Source organism: Nelumbo lutea, chromosome 6, assembly GCF_056320005.1.
Source record: "Nelumbo lutea isolate HS-2025 chromosome 6, American lotus-T2T, whole genome shotgun sequence".
NCBI lineage: Eukaryota > Viridiplantae > Streptophyta > Magnoliopsida > Proteales > Nelumbonaceae > Nelumbo > Nelumbo lutea.
Window position 1 is genome coordinate 64,611,107 of NC_142689.1, and position 19,504 is coordinate 64,630,610.

Sequence of the window (19,504 nt, forward strand, 5' to 3'; positions counted from 1 at the left end):
ATCCTTGGCCATTCAGTGCGGGTCTCATCAGTAGGAGGGTCCTTAGTCAGATGGTTGTCCATAGAAATACTCCGTAAATACAAACGAACTGTCTTACTCCAGTCTAAATAATTAGTTCCGTTTAGTTTTTGTTCAGTGATCTTAGACAGAATGGGGATAACACTAGGCATAGCCAAGTTCTTTTGTTCAACCGCCATCATAAACACAGGAAAATAAACTTTTAATCAACTAGCAAAGCCAATAAAACAGAGTCGGCAGCAGATGCAACACCCAAACAGCAAGAAACCACAACTGGCAGCACCGAAATATCAACTGTATAAAAAGAACAGAGAAAAAAGACTTTCTTGATGGGCAAACAAACACCACAGGAGTAACACCGAGGCTGCTGTGCTACTCTCCGACCTGTTGCAGACTTGAAAGCCCTCTCCCGATCGAAGTGAAGAAGAGATGGGTGAAAGTGGGTAGGTCAATCTGGGATTCCGCTTCCACTGGTAGGGGCGGTGAGATGCAGATGTCACTCGGAATGGGTGACCTAGAGATCGCAGCTGCTGCTCACTTGGGCAACGTAAAGAATTCAAAGCTGCTCACTTGGGCAGCAGAGGGAAGAAAACCAGAAATTAGTTTCAGACTGGAATTGGTGTCTCCAGCTCTGATACCATGTGATAAAACAAGAATTAGAAGAAATTGATGTCTTTCTATTGAGAAAGTAGTACAAATATATACAACCTTGTAGATACTAAAAAGGAAGAAAATCATACAGCATTGCAAATACAAAAAAGGAAGAAAATCATACAGCCTTGCAGATACAAAAAAGGAAGAAAATCATACAGCCTTGTAGATACTAAAATAGGAAGAAAATCAAAGAAAGAATAATTCCTATAATCAAGCTATTCCTAATTGGGCTAATACTACATATTTACAGCCTATAATTTCGTAACAAAAGTCTTATGCCAATCATTTGTCTTATCTTGCGTGGTACAAAGTTACTTGTTTGGCAAAGGTATTCTGTATTTTCCCTTTTTATTTTACAAATTATACAGGGTTGCTATCATTACTAATCATAAAACATGCCTTACTCAGGATGATGATGAGGCTGATACAGTTGGCTGCTGTACACTGAAGGTGGAAAATGTTGAGTTAGTCCCTCCAAACAAGTTACAAGTGAGGATTGATCTATTCCTGATCTTTCCCTTATTGATTCCTGGTATCTATTCAATTTAGTACTGGAAATGATGTTTGGTGGTGCTTTTGTTGTTTTCTTTTCCTTTTGTCATCATCCAGTTTGACTTCCTTGGTAAAGATTCCATTAGATATTTCAACACTGTTGAAGTTGAACTTGCTGTGTATAAAGCAATTGGACAATTTAAGAATGGTAAGTGGCTATTTCTACTGGACCTTCTTATCTAGTTGGTGATATATATATATATATATATATTCTGATCAAGAACAAACAAATGTTATTAATTGCTAATAAAAAAAAATGCTGTATGAATAGGAATTTGCCAGCACACTCCTAATTCTGGGCTAGTTACAGCTACCCACCCTTTCCAATTTTTTTCCATTCTTTCAATTTTACAGGACTACTATTGGGTGGTCTTGGTGTCCATTTTTAGCTGACTCCCAACTCCCTAGCCATCTCTTTTCTCTAATTGCATGTCTATAATTCCAGGGTTCCATGTTATGATTAATGTTCCTTGTTATCTTTTACAGGAAAAGAAGATGGGGAGGATCTTTTTGACAGCTTGGATACCAGTAAACTGAATGCTCATTTGAAGGAACTCATGCCTGGTCTTACAGCTAAAGTTTTTCGTACATACAATGCATCAATCACTTTGGATGAGATGGTAAGAGAAATAAATATTCCTGATTCAGAACCCTGAAAATGGTTTTATCATATAATGTTTATATATTCCTTATTACATAGAACTTAAGTCATTTCATTTATTTGGAAGTAATTAGTTATGGTTAAATTAACCATGGCTAAAAGTATCTATAATCAAAATGTCAATAATAAAAAGTGACTGTTCATAATGATAATAACACAACAATTAGCTTAAAGATATAAATGGATTCTTTCTTTCAGGAACTCATTTTTAACCATTGTTTTGTGGTTGTCCCTTGTCTCTTTGTTTTGAGGATGATATTATCTCTTTTATCTTCTCCTTTTTCCTTCTATGAGAATCTCTTTGTATTATTGATCAAATACTAGCAACAAGCACATCTAATGCATGAAAATAATGAAAGAAGAAAAATAATAAATAATTAGTTACAGTTACAGTTAGACAAATGAATGATTAGTTTTTCTTTTTTTAATCAGCAACACGGGAAAGATTTCATCGATTAGAAGAAAAAATGGTTACAGCAAGAAGTTGTCAAACCCAGCTTTAAAAGGCTGAACCAAAGCCAAATTACAATTGAGCCCAAAACAGATATGTTCTTTGTACCCCTTACTTAGCTAAGCTATCTGTGAAGCTGTTGGCAGTTCTCCTCACCCATCTCACTCATATTGACATGTCCTTAGAGAGCCATTTAAATTTTCTGAATTCATTTATCAACTTCCATGTCACCCCTTCACCCTTCTGCAGCCATTTTATCACAGTTTTCGAGTTTCCCCCAATAATCAGTCTGCTAATACCCAGCTCTTTTGCTTTTTCAACCCCATATACTGCAGCCAGAAATTCTGACCTTGCTACATCACCCTGTCCCACTGGACCGGAGTATAGAGCAATGATGTTTCCATCTATATCTCTAATGACCCCCCCCCAAAGCCTGAGGACCACACAACTCCCATCAAAGTTCAGCTTCTTCCAGCCATCTATTGGGTGAGACCAAGTCTCAACAGATTTCTGCCTTGTAGATGAAGAGGCGGCAATAACTGAAAGAATGGTAGGATCCATCTAATGGACGCCATGAAGGGTGCGGAATGGGTGGGCGAATTTCAAAAAAATTTCCTACCTTCTTCCAGCTGGGAGTCATATTCCCTAAATTTAGAATACATTATTCAAGGATTCTACTTGAACCATAACCAAACCAGATCTGAACAAAAGGAAACAGGAAGGATTATACCTGATCCGGAGAAACAATATCTCCCAAAGTTGGTGTTCACGCCCAAAGAAGAAACCAAGATCCGCTCCTACTGAAGATGACACAGCTGTGGATGGAACGAAACCAGCAGGGTGTGTCCTACACACTGGATTCTTCGCAAGAATCCTCTGGAAACCTTGAACACCGAATCTTTTGGTCTTTCTTGCAAGACTGTTGTCAAGAACAGATTTCTTGACTTCCTGTTGCTGCAAAGATCCAATCTTCCAACAGGGAATGGCGGCTACTGGAGGAGGAGAAATCCAGGGACGAAGAGGGCAGAACTGTCTCTTCTCTCTGGAGTTTGTGAGAGATCAAATCTCAATTCACAGGAGGTGTCTCTTGCATACAAACCCTAGTTCGAAATCTGATATTTCTCTCAGGGTTTTTCTCCTCTTTCTTTTTGATTAAGAAACCTCCCAATATTTTGGGAGTTATCCCAATCCAAATCAGTATTTGGATAGGGGATAATCTTAATCCTATTTGCAGATTAAGTTAGTTAACTCTTGATCTTATCAGGAGGTTACCAGATTCAAATCTAATTTGAATTTGGTCTCTTAGAGTGGATAAGGTTAAAGACTCAATCCTTTTACTAACATTAATCTCAGATTCGCCCCATGAACAGGTGATCATATCAGTCCAGATCGAAATGGGCTTTTGGCCCATTAAGTGTTCAGTGTTTAACCAGTTTCCAATCTGCTGCCCAGTTGGGCTTCTTTGTATGGCATGGGACCCAAGCATTGATCTACACACCAGCCACATGGGTTCGGCCCAGCCTTTATTACAAGGCCCAACCGAATTCACTAAAAGACTCAGTGACCCCCTTGAGCCCATCACATGGACCCTATGGGCCCAACACTTACATTAAGTGGTCCCTGGGCCAAGCCATCTTATAAAAACCCAGGGACTGTGGGCAGGTGCAAGATTAGCCCATCAGGTATTATCCTAAATGGTCTTACACTTAACCTCTCAGCCCTTAATGATCAAGCATTGCCCGACAAGAGAAGACCTCTCTCTCGGCTGCAAGGAATAGTGCCGCACTCTCCACTCACATGGATCCCGGGAATTAAAACCTTTTGCAAATCTTTTGAAACCATACATAATATATATATATATATATATATTAATTTTACAAAACGAAATTCCAACGATTGAAATCAACTGCCGGCAGTTTGGTTTCCATCAGAGAGAGTGCATTCCCAATCATTACCATTGTCCGACAAAGGGGCTGATCCTGTCACTATGACCACTCACTCAGATGAATTCTCAGACTGCCCTAACATGTCCAGGTTTTGACCTCCACTAAGGATCTCACTGATTGACACATCAAAGACAGCCCGATCCGACACCTAGTGATGTGTCATAATCGAGTTTAGGGGTCAGGTGCAACTTTCCAGTTTTGCCCATCTGTCTCCAAGGTCTAGGGCAATACTGGAAATCTGGTCCGGTTCAAGGGTTCAAGCAATCTCATACTGCATGTGCCTTGGGTCTTACCCTGATGGCCGAAACAAGCCATCCCAACACTTGGTGGCACATCAGTATCAGCCTTGGCAGGATAAATCTCCCCAAACTTATCCAATGGCTGTGAACATTTAAAACTAACACAAGTTTCTATAAGTGTCCAGTTTTAGGGTCTTACACAGAATTATACCAAACAACATGAATCAAACATGCACTTTAATTTATTTCCACTAAATAACAAAAGTACATCAAATCCGATTGAAGCTAAGGGCATACAAGACTGTCTAACAATAACACCTCAAGCCCTAATGAAATCTTCAACCTTAAAAATCTGAGAACAACTTCATGCTTTTTGCCCAGTGTGCCACTCTCAAAGTTATTGTTTGAATCAATGCTTCCTTGCTTTTTTCTCTTCCTTCAAATATTCTTGCATTTATTTCCTCCCAAACAGTCCACAATAGTGCTGCTCTAGTACACACCTTCACAGGACCCTACCCCTCCTTATAGTGCAACTAATGCCGGTAGGGCTAAATAAGCCATCCAACCTATCAAGAGAAGACCACATGCAACCAAAGGAAAGCAAACCAATTCCAAATAAAGCTAACAAAAGAGCAGGAGATTAGAAGATGAAATGCAGTCTCACCATTCAACTTACATTGGACACACCAATTAGGGGACAAACACCAATTTGGTCTTTTTCTTTGAACTAGATCATAGGAATTAATACAACCATGAAACACTTCCCAACAGAAAGCACTCACTTTAAGGGGAATGGAAGAGTACCGAATTTCCTTGATTGGGAAAGGAGAAGAGGAGGTAGGTACCAAAGAGTGTAAGAAGGATTTACAAGAAAACACCCATTGGAATTAGGGCCCTAAACCTTAGAATCCAATCCATCTTCTCCCAAGAACACTGAATTCAGCAAGTTCAACAATTCAGACACACTAGCAAGTTTAGACTCTCTAAGGTACCTGTTAAAGCCAAAGTTCCAATTCAGCCCTGAGGGATGAGAGTGCTGACTTAAGAATTCAGAAATAGGCCTACCCTTGAACCTTGAAATATCATAAGAGATTTGAGTCTTGGGCACCCTCCAATGACCTCCAAGAATCAGGCGACACAAGCTGAAGCTTCCAGCCCTAGAACACTCTCATGTAGTCGGCTGGACTACACCCACATGAGAGCCCAAGCCAAGTTCAGGCCTGCTCTGATACCAAGAAGAAAAACAGTCCTAGAGAGTGTGGGACTATTTAGAATAGATGCAGAAATCAAAAGAAATCGAAAAGAACAGCAGAAAATACTTCTTCAGTAGAAGGTGAAGAAGGAGATGGTGGCAATAAGGGTTTAGAGTATGAGAGTTTCGAACCTTACTCTCCCTCTAACACCCTAACACTATTTTATTAAGTTAAATTTGAATAATTACAAGGAGGCCCTTTGTTGGGCAAGAAATTACAAAGCACATAACATAGAAAGGATGGGCCCAGAATAAGGCCCATTACAGAAAGGAACATAAACAGTAAGAAAGGATAAACAACCTATGGGCCATTCGGCCCATCTTCTCTACAGAAACTAAGTGGTTTCTATCTCAGTTTTTTGACTCTCTTGGATTGATTATAGCCTATTTCACTCGTTTTTGGATCAAGTTTTACTTCAGTTTAGTTCCTTTAAACTTTAGTTGAACCCTATTTTGCGTTGCTTTCTTGCTAAAATGGCTTCAGACAAAGGTGATATCATTCCTGTGAAGATGAATGGACAGAACTATGGGATGTGGAAGTTCCACTTCGACTTTTATGTTGAAGGAAAGGGTTTAGAAGGATATCTAACTGGAACGGTCACCAAACCAGCTAAGATCGAGGCCAAGGCTTTACAACAATGGAAGTTGGATAATGGTAAATTTGTTTCTTGGATTTTGAGTTCTATTGATTATCATATATTTGTACCTATGAGGAGAATGGAAACAGCATATGAGATGTACATGTATCTAGAAAAAGTTTATCAATAGTCCAACGTATCTAAACAATATCAGATAGAACCAAAAATATTTTCTTACAGCCAAAGAGATAGGAGGATATAGGAGTACTATTCTAGTTTTCTTGATTTATGGGCTGAATATGAGATTGTTCACATTGAACCCTCGGATCCAGTAGAGTGTGTGAAATATCTTTAGAAGCACTTTGAGAAGAGAAAGGTGACTCAGTTCTTGATGAAACTTAGACCTGAATATGAGATAATCAAGTCCAACATTCTGAGTAGGGGAACACTTCCAGATATGGATTCTGTTTTAGGGGAACTTTTGAGAGAAGAGACTAGACTTCTCACTGCAGTCGGGTTTGATGGGAAGATGGCTGAAGTTGGGGCTGAAACAGCCTTTGTTGCTCATGGGGGTAAGAAGCCAACCTACAAGGACTTCTCCAAAACCCGGTGCTATGAGTGTAAGGGTTTTGGACATATTGCATCTCACTGTAAGAAGAAGAATGTGTGTACCTATTGCAGGCAACATGGTCACATCATTCCAGATTGTCTAGTCCGACCAGCTAAGGGCTCTCAGAAAAAGACTCAGCCCCAGGCCTATCAGGCAACAGATGGACAAGCAACAGGCACTGTATCTACAAGGGTGAGTCTTCAATTAAAGGTGATTCAACAAGTGTTATGGATGAAGAAAGGGTTCGGCAACTAGTATCTTCTACCATTTCCTCTCCTTTCTCTGCTATTGGTTTGTCTGGTAAGTTCTATGCATATTGTTCTTCCCCTTCACATGCTTGGATTATAGATTTAGGTGCCACCAACCATATGATAGGAGCCTATCTCAATCACCCAATCCCTTCCACTAAAACTCACCATAAACATATTATTATTGCTAATGGTGAAAAGTTAGACATCATTGGTAGTAATGATCTAACCCTTCAACTGTCACCAACCAGATCCTTCCCTCTCCAAAACCCTCTTACTACCCAACCTTACTACTAATCTGATTTCTATTGGCCAACTTGTTGATGAGGGAAATGTTCTCACCTTTTCTCATGATGGTTGCTTGATACAGGATCGGTACACTGGGAAGGTGAAAGGGAAAGGGTGTAGGCTGGGCTGTCTGTTTGCGTTGGAGTTTGAGAAATCTCAATCAGGGGCATCCTCAGCTTTACTTAGTTCTTCTTTGTCTGATTCTCTATTGAGTTATAGAAATAATGTTTGGGATTTATGGCATAAACGATTGGGTCATCCATATTCCAAAAAATTTAAATTTTTGTTTGATTCTAGTTTGATTAAGAATAAAATTCCTCCTGTTCATACTTTTGATGTTTCTTGCACTACGTGTTGTTTGAGTAAAAATCATGTTTTACCATTTCTTCATACATCTGAACATGTCACTAAACCTTTTGAGATAATGCATAGTGGTGGTCTGCTTCTATTACTTCACAATTGGGTATAGATATTTTGTATTATTTATAGATGATTGTACCAGATATACTTGGATTTATTTTCTGCAACACAAATCAAAAGTCTTTGGTGCATTTAAATTGTTTCATACTATGGTGCAAAACCGATTCAACTACAATGTGACTATCCTCCGCTCAGATTCAGGGGGAGAATATAGAGATGGAGACTTCCTGGCATACTTGAGGAGTTATGGAATTCAGTCTCAGCGCAGTTGCCCAGACACTCCACAACAGAATGGTGTGGCTGAACGGAAGAATGGACATATTCTCAGTGTTGTGCGGACATTACTACAAGAGCCTCATATTCCAACTTCATCGATTAGGGGAGGGCAATCTTAGAAACCACAGCAACCGACCACACACGACCTAACTAGAGGCATAGAAACCTCCAAGGGAAGAGGGCGATCACTCCTTTTCAGCCCTTTCTCTTATCTTCAGTCGAATGCAGAAAAAAAGGAGAAACCCTAGATAGAGTGCGTAGAGAATAGAAATCTAGGCAGATTCAATCAGCTCTGATACCATGTTATGATTCGGCCTGCCTTAGAATTCTGTCTGTTTGAGATCGGTTAGGTAGAAAGAGGTAGAAAGGTGGAAGAAAGAGAGAAAGAGAGAAGGGGAAATTCTGGTTCGAACTGGAAGTCTCAACATAACCTTCTCCCAGTCGGCCAGAAAAAACTTATATTATTAAAACATGACTGAAAAGACCTATGTGCCCTTAATTAAGTTATGAGCACTGGTTCCAACACAACATTACAGATCAGCAACATTAATCTAGGTATAAAGATAGAAATACCCCTACGCTAACACTCCCCCTCAAGCTGGTGAGTATATATCATATACTCCCAGCTTATTACATATGTAGTCCACTCTTCCCCGACTCAAGCCTTTTGTAAATAAGTCAGCCCACTGATTTCTTGTATTAACATGTGTAGTGTCTAGTTCTCTATTCAACACCTTCTCCCTCACAAAGTGGCAGTCAACTTTAATGTGCTTGGTTCTTTCATGAAACACCGGATTAGAGGAAATATGAACTGTAGCCTGATTATCACAATAGAGCTTCATTGGAGTGTTGATGTTGTACCCTACTTCCTGTAGAAAGTTCCTTAGCCACACTAGTTCACAAGCGGTGTGTGCCATAGCCCTATATTCTGCTTCTACACTACTTGCCACAACCGTCTACTTCTTACTTTTCCATGTCACCAGGTTAGCTCCCAGGAAAGTGCAATAGCCTATAGTAGACCTATCAAACATAGAACCAGCCCAGTCAGCATCAGAATACCCTTCTATTTCAAGTTTTCCGCCACTCTTGTATATCAGACCACGACCCGAAGCCCCTTTTAGATACTTCACAATTCTCAGAACTGCATTCCAATGAGGAATCAGAGGTTTTTGCATGAACTGGCTTACCACACTAACCGCAAATGAGATGTCTGGTCTAGTAATGGTTAGGTAGTTCAGTTTTCCCACAACTCGGCAGTATCTACCAGGGTCTTCAAACACTTCACCCATTATCACTGCTTAGCTTGGTATTTGTGTCCATGGGTGTTTCAGCTGGTTTGGCACCCAACAAGCCTGTTTCTTCCAGCAAATCAAGCACATATTTTCTCTAGCACAGGTTAATACCATACTTGGATCTTGCTACCTCTATCCCCAAGAAGTATTTCAGCTTACCAAGATCCTTTGTCTGAAAATGATCCTGCAGATAAGTCTTCAGCCTATCAATACCCATGTTATTATTTCCAGTAATAACAATATCATCTACATACACCACCAACAGTATTTTTCCTCCCTGAGAGTCATGACTAAATACAGAATGGTCAACTTCGCACTGTTTCATACCAAACTTCTTTACCACCTCGCTGAACCTACCAAACCATGCTCGAGGAGACTGTTTAAGCCCATATATAGCCTTCCTTAGTCTGCACACCTTACCATCCTCCCTCTGAGCAACAAACCCCGGAGGTTGCTCCATGTAGACCTCCTCGAGTAAGTCACCATGCAAAAAGGCATTCTTGATATCAAGCTGATATAGTGGCCACTCATACATGGCTGCAAGAGAGATGACAACACGAACTAACCCTATCTTAGCAACCGGTGAGGTCTCTGTGTAGTCAATACCATAGGTTTGGGAGTACCCTTTTGCAACCAATCGCGCTTTCAGGCGTTCAACACTACCATCAGGCAGATACTTAACCGTATAAACCCATTTACAACCAATAGTTTGCTTCCCAGGAGGAAGAAGTATGATTATGATGAAGGGCAGAGAGTTCTTCTTCCATGGCTCGGCACCACCCTGGAGAGGCAAGGGCTTCCTGGACATCCTTAGGGACAACAACTGATGATAACAATGTGACAAACTGGCGATGGGAAGCGGAAAGGTGAGTAAGTGAAACATAATTAGAAATAGGATGAAGGGTGCAAGTGCGTTTACCTTTCCGCAAAGCAATGGGGAGGTCAAGCTCAGATGCTGAGTGTGGGTCTGGTGCCAGATCCATCGACGGAGATGTAGCCGGAAGAGTAGTAGCTGGTACGCGTGGGCGATGTGTATACACATGACGGATAGGTGGGCGTTCAACAGGTGGTGGCACCAGAGGCAAGGGTTTGGTCACGGCTGGAACCAAGGGAAGAGGGTCGACAACGGGAAGTGGAAGAGGAGGAGGTTATGAGGAGGAAGAAGCATCACCGGACCCCAAAAAGAACAGAGTAGACTCAAAGAAGGTGACATCAGCACACACAAAGGACCGTCGAGAACTACGATGGTAACACCTATACCCTTTATGGGTCCGAGAATAGCCAAGGAAGATGCACTTAAGAGAACGGGCATCGAACTTGTCATTCCCAGGACCTAGATTATGGACGAAGCAGACACACCCAAATACCCTCGGTGTAAGAGGAAACGGAGACAAAGCGGGAAACAAGACCTGAAACGGAGAATGACCATCAAGGATGAATGTGGGCATCCGATTAATCAGAAAGCACGAGGTAAGCACTGCATCACTTCAAAAGGGTTTGGGAACATGCATGTGATGCATGAGGGATCTTGTTGTTTCTAGGAGATGGCGATTCTTTCTCTCAGCCACCTCGTTTTGTTGTGGGGTGTAGGTACATGAGGTCTGATGTATAATGCCGTGTTGGTCCAGGTATTCCTGAAATGATGAGGATAAATATTCACGGCCATTATCAGAACGGAAAATTTTGATGTGGGTACCAAATTGGTTACGAATCTCAGCATAAAATTTCTGAAAAATGGTAAACGATTCACTTCTTTCTTTCATTAGATAGAGCCACGTCATCCTTGAAAAATCATCTACAAAAATGACAAAATATCTGTATCCATTATATGACATCACTTTATAAGGACCCCAAACATCTGAATGAATTAAAGAAAAAAGACTCGACACACAATTATTAACCCTAGAACTAAAGGGAATACGATGGTGTTTCCCAAACTGACACGACTCACAATCCAAAACAGAAAGCTAACTCAAGGACGGAACCAAAGACTTCAAGACTTTTAGTGACGGATGACCAAATCGGCAGTGCCACTGGAGAGGAGAAAGGGATGACTGGAGAGCTGTTAAAGTTCTACAACCACCACCATCAAGATATTACAGTCCACCAGCTTCATGCCCTCCACCAATCTTCATCCCCGTCTTGAGATCCTGAAAAACACACACAGAATGATAAAAGGTAATGGAGCAATTAAGTGATTTGGTCAGCTTACTGACAGACATAAGATTAAAAGGCAATTTAGGAACATACAAAACTGAGGAGAGGGATACAGGATCTAGGTCAACATTACCAACACCACAAATTGAGGATGTGGAACCATCAGCAAGGGTGACAAATTGTGATGTTGAGCAATGAGATAAGGAAGAAAACGCACCTGGAGGCTCTAGAGTCAATGATCTAGGGATTGGGTGTGGATGCCAGACAAGCCATACCTGAGTGAGCGAAAGTCGCCGTGTTCTGCTGTGATTGGATAAACCTCTCATATTCATCACGGGGAACACTCATCATCTCCTTCACGGGACCATCTGTGGGTGTAGGAGGTATCTGATCAAATGAATGATTCTCCTTTCTAAAGCTGGAGCTTGAGTCACTGGTCACGGCATGATTGACCCAGGTTGAGGGTGGACCATGTAGATCATAACAATAGTAAATGGTATGTCCATCCATACTACAATGAGTGCACTTCCTCGGGCCTGAGCCACAGGCTCCCCCTGAATCTTTGCCCCCTATACGACCACCACCACGATTATAAGTAGGCCCACCATTGCCACTTCAGCCATACACAGAACCACTACCACCACCACGGCCAGACTAAGCTCCCCTAGCTCCACCTCTAGTACCACGGTCTCTCGATACAGCAAAGGCATATCTATCTGAGATATTAGAGTTCTCAGTAGATCCGATAGAAATCCTCCGGAGTTGAGCAAATACCTCTTCTAAGGAGGGAAGAGCCGATCCTCCTAATATTTGAGCCTGTACTGGTTCATATTCAGACTTCAGTCCCACAAAAAATCTAGTCACATCAAGTTGTTCTCTCTATTGCTGTTGAATCTTGACATCAGAAGTGAGAGAGTGATAGACGTTCAACTCATTACGTATGTTTCTCATGTTGGCATAGTACTCCTCAAGACTCTGATTGCCCTGTTGCAGGTTAAAGTACTCTTGATACAGCTGATACACTCTGGTTGTATTGTCTTGACCCGAATACAATTTCTTCGCATGGTCCCACACATCTTTGGCAGTGTCAAGAAACATGAAGTTTACACAAATCCTGGGTTCCATACTATTCCACAACCATGTGATGATCTGAGTATCCTCTTGCTCCCAGTCTTCATACTCGTGAGAGTTAGTGGAGGGTTTCTCCTCTCTTATGTGTTTTACTTTCTTCTTTGCCTTCAAAAAGACTTCGACGGATTTAGCCCAAGGCACATAATTCTCTCCATTTAGTTTAATGGAGGTCATCTGAACATTCAGGTAGTCTGTAGGCACCATCACACTAGGTTTACAATCATTGTTATCTCCCATTATATTATCACCGATTCTGCACACTTGCTGAATTCTATTACCACTAAATTCTGCACACTGCACACAACTAGATCACACCTGTCACACTGGTTTCAGCACTTGTTGTTGCTGAAAAGTGTGCTCTTTACACCACAAACCCTACTCCTACGACTACCTGAAATCTCACCACTATATGATTATGACTCTTCCTTCGAAATACACAAAAACCAGCATAAACCCTAGCACATTATTGTCTGAAACCCTAGCATATGGTCTGAAACACACTTCCTATTTGATCCATAACAGATATCATGCACTGAGATCTCTTACCTTATCACTGAAGTAACAACCACACGAGTAGGAAATCAGTCCACACACATCAGCCACTGCACCACACAGATCGGCCCTCTATTCATCATCGATTAGGGGAGGGCGATCTTAGAAACCACAGCAACCGACCACACACGACCTGACTAGAGGCATAGAAACCTCCAAGGGAAGAGGGTGATCACTCCTTTTCAGCCCTTTCCCTTATCTCCAGTCGAATGCAGAAAAAAAGGAGAAACCCTAAATAGGGTGCACAGAGAATAGAAATCTAGGCAGACAGAAATCTAAGCAGATTCAATCAGCTCTGATACCATGTTATGATTCGGCCTGCCTTAGAATTCTATCTGTCTGAGATCGGTTAGGTAGAAAGAGGTAGAATGGTGGAAGAAAGAGAGAAAGAGAGAAGGGGAAATTCTGGTTCGAACTTGAAGTCTCAACATAACCTTTTCCCAGTCGGCCAGACAAAACTTATATTATTAAAACTGATTGAAAAGACATATGTGCCCTTAATTAATTTAGGAGCACTGGTTCCAACACAACATTACAAATCAGCAACATTAATCTAGGTATAAAGACAGAAATACCCCTACGCTAACATTGATTAAACCCTAACATAAGAAAATAATAAAAAGAAATTAGTAGATGGACACACAAAATGAATATTTTAATTTAATAATGTCTATTTTATAATTATAACCTCAAAAAATTAAGAATATAGAAGTTTTTTATAACACACTATAGAAAACTGCTTGGCGATTAGGCGAGGTGAGACCCCAAGGGCACCTTGTTGCCTAGGCGTCACCTTGACAACTATGGGAGGAATGAGTGAAGAAGATTTTGTTGACATTAGGAAGGTGGGGAAGATGGAGGAAAGAACACAGGTGAGTCTAGTAGGCAGGGTGGTGCGAAAGGAAATGGAAGCAGAGAATCTAGAGAAGTGGGCTGTGTTAGAATGGGGAAATGAGAAGTGATTGGGGTGAGAAGCTTAAATGCAGGATTTTTGTTGTTTATGTTACAATAGGAAGCATGCAGAACTGGTTCTGGAAACAGAGAAATCAAAAAGAAGAGAATTAGATTTGAGGTTGGACTGGTGGTTCTTGGCAGCTGGAGAGTTAAAAAACTATAGAAGCAAGTGTTTGGTGTGGATCGAAGTAGTAGGCATCTCATTGCATGCTTGGAGCGTCTTGACCTTTGAAGAAATCGACAACTATTGCGGCAGATTCCTAAGGTTTGATGACAAAAATAGAGCATGGGAGAAGCTCAATCTAGCAAGGATACTAGTCGAAGTGAAAGATGCCACAACAATTCCATATAAGTTAATTATTTGAATTTGAAGGGGAGTGGTATGAGCTGAGAATAATAGTGGCAGGAGTGGATATAACATTTTCAAAGGAGGAAGAGGATACAAAGGTGAGTAGCAGAGTGGATTCGAAATTGTTGCGGAAAAACACAAGAAAACAGATTCGAATGGCACCCAAATTAAAAGTAAAAGTAGAGATAAAGAGAAACAAGCACAAAAGCACACAGATTTATGTGGTTCGGCTTATAGCCTACGTCCATGGGCGAAGGAGGAATAGAAATCCACTATGAAGTTGTCAATGAAGAAAAAATACAGAGTTGTGCCCTCACAGAAAAACCCTAAGCCCCAAATACACCCAATGTCTCACTCGTCTCTTACAAGACAAAGACTCTATTTACAAGAGAGAAAACCCCCAAAATAGTTAACTCTTTGTATTCGGTTCAAACCTATAAGATGAATATGGAGCAGATATTCATCTCCACAAACCACTATGAAATTTTGCCTTCGAGTTTTTCTCAAATTAATCCGGAGTGGATTCATGAAGCGGGTTGCCACAAAGAATTCAAGGCACAAACATAACAGAAATGACTTGTGTGATCTTTCCTGAGAAAGAGAGATGAGAGAGAGAGAGAGAAGAGAAGAGAGAGGTTTGATTGAGAACCAAAAGACACGGGTTGGTCGGCTACCAACTTGTTATTTATATTCTCTTAAAAATAATAAGATCAATAATTACAAGAATGCCCCTGGCGGCAATTCACAATAGTGAACAAATAACAAAAAAAACAAAAAGAAAACTAGCTGACAGCACCTAGGTTGACTAGGTTGACAACATACTAACAGCAAACCAATAAATAAGTTTCACAACACTCCCCCTCAAGTTGGGCTGTATATGTCTATCATGCCCAACTTGTCACACAACTCATTGTGCCGTGAGTAAGGAAGTCTTTTTGTGAGGACATCAGCAAGTTGTTCCTTGGAGTTGACATAAGGGATGCAAATTTCCCTTTTTTCTTATTTTTCCCATATGAAGTGTTTGTCCACTTCAATGTGCTTGGTCCTATCATGTAGGACAGGATTGTTGGCAATGTTAATAGCTGCCTTGTTGTCACAGTAAAGAGACATAGGATTATAAACAGCAACTACAAGCTCCCCTAGAAGAGTTTTTAGCCAAAGAACTTCAGCCACTCCATGTGCCATAGCTCTATACTCCGCTTCAGCACTTGAGCTTGCTACCACACTTTGTTTCTTGCTTTTCCAGGTCACTAGGTTTCCTCCCACAAATGTGCAATACCCACTTGTGGACTTTCTGTCATCCACAGCACCTGCCCAATCAGCATCTTGATATGACCCAAAAATTTGACACGCAGTTCACAGACACAGTAGAAACCAAACCACTAGTACATCAACAAGGAACTGATATTCATTCAGAAGAAAAGAAGATCACTTACAGTAGGTCGGTTCTTCGAGAGACCATCGGCTCTCCCAAGCACTCTCAGAATTCTGTACTCAACAAAAGTCTGACTCCTCCATCCCCTCAAAGCCCCTTCTTATACACATCTTATAGCATAACTGCCTTCCATAATAAATGCCCAGCTGGCCAACTTATAAATGCCCCACACTCTTGTTATTCCCAACTAACAAGCTATAAATGCTACTCTTCTTATTCCCATCTGACAAGCTATAAATGCTACTCTTCTTATTCCCAACTGGCAGTTTATAAATGCTACAAAACTCTCCTTATTCCCTCCAGCCACAAGTTCCCCCATGTTCAATTATTTCACCCCTTGGCCGAAAGCTGACCTTTCCCCTTCCTGGCATATGTAAAATTAATTGGGGGTCTATCATTACCCGCCGCCCAAAGTCTAACCTTGTCCTCGAGGTTGAAATGAGGAAATTGGTCGCGAAGTAAGTCAAAAGGCTCCCATGAATCTTCAAAATCAGGCAGGTCCTGCCAATGGATAAGCACTTCCGAACCAGTAACTCCAAGCATAGTGGATGGACGCACCCCTCGAACGGCCGCAAGTTCCACTAGCATTTTCATATCAGCTAACAGAGTGGAAGGAATCACAGGAGAAGAGATATGATTGCCAATTGCCTTCTTGAGTTGCGAGACATGAAAAACAGGATGAATCCTTGCCTCTGGAGGAAGTTGAAGTTTATAAGCGACAGCGCCAATTCTTTCCACAATAGCAAATGGTCCATAAAATCGAGGGGCAAGCTTTTCATTGGCTCGGCGAGCTAGAGACTGCTAGCGATAAGGTCGCACTCGCACATATACCAAATCTCCAACCTCAAAATTAACATCACAGTGGTTCACATCAGCCGAGTCTTTCATCTTTTGGTGTGCACGGTGTAGATGAGCACGCAGCTCCCTAAGTATAGCATCTCGCTGAAGGAGAACAGCTTCAACATCAGCATTAGCCGTAGAGCCAAGCTCATAGCAGATTAATGGAGGAGGATCGCATCCATAAACCACCTTGAAAGGTGTCATGCCAGCAGCAGTGTGAAAAGAGGTATTATAGTTGTATTCTGCCCACGATATCCAAGAAGACCAGCGGGAGGGGGAATCAGTCGCAAAGCACCTCAAATAAGTCTCCAAACAGCGATTAACCACCTCCAACTGTCCATCTGTCCGAGGATGGTAAGCTGAACTACGACGCAATTCTGAACCCTGCAGGGTAAAAAGCTCGCGCCAGAAGAAGCTCATAAAGACTTTATCACGATCAGATACAATCGAGCGGGGAATGCCATGTAAACGGACTATGTTGTGTAGGAAGGCCTGAGCAACCGTGAGCTGAGAAAGGATGACTGAGAGGGATAAAATGGGCATACTTGGAGAGACGATCGACCACCACCATAATTGTGTCAAACCCCTTTGACTTAGGAAGAGCCTCAATAAAGTCCATAGAAATATCCTCCCAGATCTGTTCAGGTACGGGTAAAGGTTGTAAAAGGCCAGCGGGGGACATGGCTTCATATTTATTGCGTTGACACACATCACAGGCCTCCACAAACTCCTGCACAGAACGCTTGATCCCCCGCCAGTAAAATTCAGCTGCTATTCGCCTATATGTCCGGCAGATATCCGCGTGACCTCTCACAACTCCTGAATGAAACTCTTTCAGTAAGAGGGGAATAAATGGGGAAGAAGCCGACAGAACCAATTTACCATGATAACGTAGGTGTTCTCCAACTAAAGAATAGGCGGGATAGGACGCTGGATCATGCTGTATGGCATGCTTGATGGGGGCCAAGAAAGGATCAGCATCAACTTGCTCCTTAAGGTCATCAAAATCAAGGAAAATAGGGATTGTAAGAGAGTTTAAGTGCATTTCAGCAGGAACTCTGGATAGGGCGTCAGCCACGGTATTATCAGCACCCGGTTTGTACTAAATCTCAAAGTCATAATTCATGAGCTTAAGAAGCCACTTATGATGCTCACCTTCGACAATCCGCTGCACCAACAGGTACTTGAGACTACGCTGGTCGGTCCGAACAATAAAGCATCTTCCAAGAAGATAGGGGTGCCATTTTTTAATGGCAAAGACAATGGCCATTAATTCCTGCTCGTAGACAAATTTTGACTATGCAGACAGGCTAAGCTTGTGGCCATAAAAAGCTATAGGCCGATTATTCTGCATTAATACCGCCCCGAGATCTACACCGGATGCATTATCAAGAAGGGCTGGGAAAAATCTGGAAGGGCCAACACAAGTACAGTCGTCATAGCCAGTTTCAACTCCTGAAATGCATTCCATGAGAAAGCATCCTTTTTAAGCTGCTGCGTCAATGGCCTATAAGTCCTAGAAAACCGCGAAGAGCTTTAAGTGAAGATGGTTGTGGCTAGTCAACAATGGCCTGGATTTTAGAAGGATCGGCAGAAACACCAGTCGCGCTAATAATATGACCCAGGTACTCAATGCTAGGCTTAGCAAAGATACATTTCTTTGAGTTGGCAAAGAGACGGTGAGCGCGCAATACAGAGAGGACTTGTCGAAGGTGATCCAAATGGGCAGCTTTGGAAGCACTGTAAACCAGAATATCATCCAAAAATACCAGCATAAAGCGACGGAGGAAATCATGGAATACCGTATTCATTAATGATTGGAAGGTCAAGGGCGCATTGGTGAGACCGAAGGGCATGACAAGGAATTCGTAATGGCCCCTGTGGGTGCGAAATGCAATCTTGGGAATGTCCTCACTGCGGACCCGAATCTGGTGGTAGCCCGATTTAAGATCAATTTTGCTGAAAATAGAAGCACCATGGAGCTCATCGAGAAGTTCTTTGATAACCAGAATGGGGAATTTATCCAGAACCGTAGCACGGTTAAGGGCTCTGTAATCCACACAAAAATGCCAACTTCCGTCTTTCTTCTTGACTAAAAGGATCAGGCTCGAGTAGGGACTTGTACTCGGCTGAATAATACCCGCAACCAGCATCTCAGAGACAAGGCGTTCAATTTCATCTTTCTGGAATTGAGGATATCTGTAAAGACGAACAGAGATAGGAGAAGTGCCCTCCTGCAAGACATAGCATGTTCTGTAGCCCGTTTAGGGGGTAAGCCCGTAGGCATGTCAAAAACATCCATGAACTCATCTAGTAAAGCGGAGATTGGCAGGGATGTAGGCAAGACAGGGTTCAACGGAGAATCCACTATCTACAATTGTTTTAATTCTAACAAAACCCCTTGTCCCTCATGTTGTAAGTTACACATCATAGCATGCAAAGATACCTGAGAAGAACAGAGAGAAGGGTCACCCTGCGACTTTACCCGGACACCTCCCAAATTGAGCTTCATAGACATGTTGCCCCAATTCATCACTGAGTCCCCGAGGGATGCTAACCAAGGAAAACCAAGAATGACATCCGTAGAACCCAACTTTAAGG

The 19,504-nt window shown here is 41.8% G+C and overlaps 1 protein-coding gene across 1 annotated transcript in view; it reads left to right on the forward strand.

Annotated features, from left to right (window-relative positions):
* Positions 1–19,504, forward strand: part of LOC148849274 (DNA topoisomerase 1 alpha-like) — a 91,955-nt gene that overhangs the window by 58,673 nt on the left and 13,778 nt on the right. The window contains exons 10-12 of the mRNA XM_088948288.1: positions 1,081–1,161; positions 1,282–1,372; positions 1,711–1,844. Coding sequence (XP_088804414.1) covers positions 1,081–1,161; positions 1,282–1,372; positions 1,711–1,844 — 306 coding nt within the window. The remainder of the gene's footprint in view (positions 1–1,080; positions 1,162–1,281; positions 1,373–1,710; positions 1,845–19,504) is intronic.